The 6,367-nt window shown below is 41.2% G+C and overlaps 1 protein-coding gene across 2 annotated transcripts in view; it reads right to left on the bottom strand.

Moving 5' to 3' along the window:
• Positions 1 to 6,367, bottom strand: part of AQR (aquarius intron-binding spliceosomal factor) — a 112,575-nt gene that overhangs the window by 98,339 nt on the left and 7,869 nt on the right. The window contains exon 3 of one of the 2 annotated variants that reach the window (XM_032261234.1): positions 4,793 to 4,833. The exons of the other annotated variant lie outside the window; for it this stretch is intronic. Within the exon in view, the coding sequence (XP_032117125.1) occupies positions 4,793 to 4,833 (41 nt within the window). The remainder of the gene's footprint in view (positions 1 to 4,792; positions 4,834 to 6,367) is intronic. 2 annotated transcript variants of the gene reach the window in all.

Genomic DNA, 6,367 nt, shown 5'->3' with positions numbered 1-6,367 from the left:
CCAGGCACGGTGGCCCACGCCTGTAATCCTAGCACTTTGGGAGGCCGAGGCGAGCAGACTGCCTGAGCTCAGGAGCTCGAGACAAGTCTGGGCAACACAGTGAAACCCTGTCTCCACTAAACCAAAAATTAGCCAGGCATGGTGGTATGCACCTGTAGTCCCAGCTACTCAGGAGGCTGAGGCAGGAGAATAGCTTAAACCCAGGAGGCAGAGGCTGCAGTGGACTGAGATTGCGCCACTGCACTCCAGCCCAGGTGACAGAGTGAGACTCCATCTCAAAAACAAAAAAAAGATAATTATGAAAAGTTACAAACAATAATCACAAATACAAATAATTTGAATGATTTTTGGACAGGTTTTTAAGTTACCAATATTTATTGAGAGCATGCATTGTGCCTGACACTGTGCTAAGGACTTAACGTGCATTTCATTAAATCCTTACAAAGTTGAATAATCTATGTACAAAAAACTGGGTCTGTTACTGTATCATTAAATCTGATAGGAAAAAGAAAAGGTGTCACGCAATTGAGAGTTCTTTTCTATTATATCCTCCCTCCCTGCCCCAACAACTTCCTCTTTTGGGATATGACTGTGTGAAACGAGGTCTGGAGCTGTGGCAGCCCCAGTGCAACCACTCAGAAAAAGTCAATAAAATCTTTTGATAAGACTGACAATGGCCTTGACATTATGAACTTCTGAGCTACTTCCTTCCAGATCTGTTAAGTAGATGATTAAAACAATAAATAAGAACAGTGAACAAAAGCTAGTCATGGCTGGGCGCGGTAGCTCACACCTGTAATCTCAGCCAATTTGGGCTTTGGGAGGCTGAGGCCGGCAGATCACCTGAGGTCAGGAGTTCGAGACCAGCCTGGCCAACATAGAGAAACCCTGTCTGTACTAAAAATACAAAAATTAGCCAGGTGTGGTGGTGGGCACCTGTAATCCCAGCTACTCTGAGGCAGGAGAATTGTTTGAAGCTGGGAAGCAGAGGTTGCAGTGAGCTGAGGTCATGCCATTGCACTCAACCCTGCGCAACAAGAGTGAAATTCCCCTTCATTAAAAAAAGGAAGCTCGCCACAACCAAGTATATAATGTGTGATTCTATTTATTTATTTAAACTTCAAAAAGAAGCAAAATTATAGTGTTCTTGTTTGCATACTTACATATTATAATGTTAAAAGAAAAGGAACAAGCAGACAGCTACTGGAACACTGACAATGTTCATTGAGTTTTTCAGCCTAGGTGATGGTTATGAATTACTATAATTCGTAAGGCTATACATTTGTTTTATGCTCTTTTCTGTGTTATATTTCATAATAAAAGAGTCCATACATTTCAAATAAAAATAAACACTTTGGCAAAAGTAAATTACTCTGTAAATCACCCTTTTTGAAAGCATAAAAACCACTTTGCTGGATTCATAACAGGATTAAACATCATATCTAGTTAAGAGGTTTCTAAAAGGCAAAGGATTCTTACTTAAGAACAGAGTACTCAAGGACAGGCGCAGTGGCTCACGTCTATAATCCCACCATAGTGGAAGGCCAAGGTGGGTCGATCACCTGAGGTCAGGAGTTCAAGACCAGCCTGGCCAACATGGTGAAACCCTGTCTCTACTAAAAATACAAAAAATTAGCTGGGCATGGTGGTGCGCGCCCGTAATCCCAGCGACTCAGGAGGCTGAGGCAGGAGAATTGCCTGAACCCAGGAGGTGGAGGTTGCGGTGAGCCGAGATCGCGCCATTGCACTCCAGCCTGGGTAACATGAGTGAAACTCTGTCTCAAAAAAAAAAAAAAAAAAAAAAAAAAAAAAAGATTAAGATAAACCTGCCAAATCTGATAACAGCAAGAAGAGCAAAAATGAATCAATTGTGTAACGTACCATAGAGTAACACGACTGTTACATCAAGCCATTTCCTCAACAGTGAAAATGCCTTGAGCATGTAGCTCAGAAAAATAATGTCCTCAGGAACTAGCCTAAAAAACTGGTCATCAAAAAAAAAATTTTTCTGAGACAGAGTCTTGCTCTGTCGCCCAGGCTGGAGTGCAGTGGCGCAATCTCAGCTCACTGCAACCTCTGCCTCCCCAGTTCAAGACGATTCTCCTGCCTCACCCTCCAGAGTAGCTGATATTACAGGTGCATGCCACCACACCCCAATGATTTTTGTATTTTTAGTAGAGACAGGGTTTCACCATGTTAAATTTTAAAATACATACTATAGTTTACATGTTACAGAAGTATACTTAGAAATAAAAATTGTGTCCAAGATAAGAAAATGACTGGTAAAAGTGCCATGATAAATCTTGGCCATGCCAAAGATAGCTACTTCTTTTGAAACTAAAAATAACAAGGGCTGGACGTGGTGGCTAATGCCTATAATCTCAGCACTTTGGGAGGTCAAGGCGGGCAGACTGCTTGAGCTCAGGAGTGAGATCACCCTGGTAACATGGCGAAACCCTGTTTCTACCAAAAATACAAAGAGAATTAGCAGAGCATGGTGGCATGCACTTGTGGTCCCAGCTACTCTTGAGGCTAAGGTTGGGGGATTGCTTGAGCCCAGGAGGCAGAGGTTGCAATGAGCTGAGACCACACCACTGCACTCGAACCTGGGTGAAAGAGAACAACCCTGTCACATATATGTACACCAGAAGTAGCAAGTCTGTATGGCTTAAAAATCATTAGCAGCTTGTGGCTGTTATAAAAAAATCACCTCTGAAGAAGAAATATTAATAGCAAGGGTTTAAATGAAAAAAGAAACAATTACTTTCCACAAGAGGGAAAGCCTGTTCTAAAGATTCAAAATCATTTTCAATTTAGTATAACCTTAATACAGAGGGGGAAAAATCATATTAGAATTAATCCATCTACTCGTCTTTAGTTTTCTCAGGAAATTTCATTCACACCCACCTTCAGACCAACAAGCAGTATGTTACAAATCTGCTCAAATGTCTTACCTTCAGAGAGGATTCGCCTAATTATTCTAAAATACTAGCCCTTGTCACTATCCTCTAACCACACTTTAATCCATAGCACTTACTAACTCCTGACATTACAGATAAATGTATATCTGTCTGTCTGACCCACTAGAATGTAAGCTCCAGGAAAACAGGGATTCTATCTACCCTCTTTTCTGTTGTACTGCTAGCATCGAAATGGTGGCTAATAAAAAGGAGGCTCAACCCAGTCTCTTTTTGTTGTTTGGTTTTTTTTTGAGACAGGGTCTCACTCTGTCACCCAGGCTGGAGTGCAGTGGCATGATCATGGCTCACTGCACCCTTAACCTCCTGGGCTCAGGTGATCCTCCCACCTCATCCTCTTGAGTAGCTGGGACTACAGACATATGCCACCATGCCCATCTAATTTTTTGTGTTTTTTCTAGACACATGGTTTTGCCATGTTGCTCAGGCTAATCATGAAGAACTTATGGGGCTCAAGCAATCCACCCACCTCAGCCTCCCAAGGTGCTGGGACTACAGGCGTGAGCCACCATGCCCAGCCAACCCAATCTCTTTTGAGCTATACACCTGGATACCCAACTGCTTCTTTCACATCTCCATCTTCATGGCCCTTATGTAGCTAGAATGCAAGACATCCAAAAGTGAAATAATGATCTATATCCAATCCTACCCTCAACAACATGGCAAAAGTCAGTCATAGCATCATCAATCACTCAGCAACTTAAGAAAAAATTTTAGGGTCACCTTTGATCCCTCCTTCTCCTACATCTGCCATATCCAAACATCAAATCTCTCTACTTCTATCTTTCTCAAATGGACAATTCCTCTCCCAATCTTCCACACCAATCATCACATCCTGAAACTGACTACTACAATACTCACCTATTTCCCTGCCTCTTGTTGCCTCCAAATCCAAATTCCTGCTGGGTGCAGTGGCTAATGCCTGTAATCCCAGCACTTTGGGAGGTTGAGGTGGGTGGACCACTTGAGGCCAGGAGTTTTAAAAGTACAGCCTGGCCAACATGGTGAAACCGTGTCTCAAAAAAAGAAAAAAAAAAAAAAAAATCCAAATTATCTTTTTCACATAGCTCTGTTCTTACAACTCTTCTCACTTCCTACTGTTTTTCAAATAAAAAAACAAAATCCCATTTAGTCCAATATCCTTTTAAAATACTCACTGGGCATACATGTCTGCAGGTGCATATATGAAAAGGTGCCCAAGACAAATTGTTAAATTTTTTAAAAGAAGCATGATGAAAAATGGCATGCAGAGTACAAACCCTTTTATGTTTGAAAAACCATGTGAGGGGGTAGGAAATAGAACAGATGTATACACAGATAAATGAACCAGGGATTAAAGGACAGAAAAGATGATTTATTGAAACTTACCCCTTACAGCATATTGCTCAAAAATAATTCTTATCATTTCTCTGTTTATTTTACATTTTATACATTACATATGTATACTATATTATTGTAAATTTAATAGCGTCTTACTTTCATAACTTTTAAGAATATTTTTAAAAGGTGAATCAGAAATAAGAAAATTAGTACTAGTTGGACTAAAATTAAATCTTCCTGTTTATTTTTTCTCAAATTCCATCTAAATCCTAACAAACCCTATGGCATTTGATACCTCTAATCTGAGCCAAAAGTTAGAAGGCAAAAAACAATTTATGACTCTTCAAGACCTAAAGTTTTTCTAATCACCATTTCCCTGATGACCAATTTGAAACAGAAAAAAAGTTCCAAGTTATGATCACATTTAGAAGTTCAGCCAAGATCCAACTTGGTCCATCCCAATCACATTGTATAAAATTTAAACTCACTCCTACCTTGATTTGACAATCTCTTTTTCATATATCTCTTCAATAACCTGTTATCAAAAATATAAACATGTTTAATATCTCAACAACTTTTTTCAACCCCAAATTGACAGTTTTCAATGAGAAAGATAATAAATAAAACAGAAAGCAAACTAGAAAAAATAAATAATAAAACAGAGCCCTAGATTCATTAAAATGATGTGCTTATAAACATTTTTAGGGAAAATAAAAATTCACAAGATCAGGATTTTTTTAAAACTTAAAGTGTATAAATGTTATCAGACTCCATTTAAGAGTCTGATAACTGTGTGCCTTCAAAAGCCAGAGAGAAAATAGGTTAAAAGTATAAAGACAGGCCGGGCGCGGTGGCTCAAGCCTGTAATCCCAGCACTTTGGGAGGCCGAGGCGGGTGGATCACGAGGTCAAGAGATCGAGACCGTCCTGGTCAACATGGTGAAACCCCGTCTCTACTAAAACTACAAAAAATTAGCTGGGCATGGTGGTGCGTGCCTGTAATCCCAGCTACTCAGGAGGCTGAGGCAGGAGAATTGCCTGAACCCAGGAGGCGGAGGTTGCGGTGAGCCGAGATCAAGCCATTGCACTCCAGCCTGGGTAACAAGAGTGAAACTCCGTCTCAAAAAAAAAATAAATAAATAAATAAAATAAAAGTATAAAGACAGAATAGAAACAAATTCTAATTGTTATATCCTATTATACAAATGAATATGATAAAGCCTCAGAATTTCCATTCATTTGAGTGAGGGTGGACAAAATAGTATACTACTTAAGAATTCAGACTCTGCAATTGGAAGCCTGGTTCAAAACATCTGCCTTCACTACTGGTGGCTGGAATTCTTGCGCAAGTGCCTCACCTCGCTAAAGCTCAGTTTCCTTACCCAAAAACAGATCTAATAATACAAACTATCATACAGGGTTACTGCAAATAAAATACAACAGGGTATATAAACAATTAGTACAAATACTGGCACATGGTGAGCCTTCAGTAACAGTTATCAATAGCAGTAGTAGGCCGGGCGTAGTGGCTCAAGCCTATAATCCCGCACTTTGGGAGGCTGAGGTGGGCGGATCAACTGAGGTCGGGAGTTTGCAACCGGCCTGATCAAAATAGAGAAACCCAGTCTCTACTAAAAATACAAAAATTTAGCTAGGTGTGGTGGCACATGGCTGTAATCCCAGCTACTTGGGAGGCTGAGGCAGAATCGCTTGAACCCAAAAGGCAGAGGTCGCGGTGAGCTGAGGTTGCGCCATTGCACTCTAGCCCGGGCAACAAGAACGAAACTCCAGCACATACAAAAAAAGGGCCGGGCGCGGCGGCTCACATCTGTAATCCCAGCACTTTGGGAAGCCGAGGGAGGCGGATCACGAGGTCAAGAGATTGAGACCATCCTGGCCAACATGGTGAAACCCCGTCTCTACTAAAAAAATACAAAAATTAGCTGGTCGTGGTGGCGTGCCTGTAGTCCCAGCTACTCGCGGTGCTGAGGCAAGAGAACTGCTTGAACTGTGGAGGCGGAGGTTGCAGTGGGCCAAGATTGTGCCACTGCACTCCAGCCTGGCGCCTGG

The sequence above is a fragment of the Sapajus apella genome, unplaced genomic scaffold (assembly GCF_009761245.1).
Source record: "Sapajus apella isolate SASKATOON/1434 unplaced genomic scaffold, GSC_monkey_1.0 scaffold122, whole genome shotgun sequence".
In the NCBI taxonomy this organism is placed as follows: Eukaryota; Metazoa; Chordata; class Mammalia; order Primates; family Cebidae; genus Sapajus; species Sapajus apella.
Note: the sequence above shows the minus strand (reverse complement) of the source record. Positions and strands in the feature narration are given on the sequence as shown.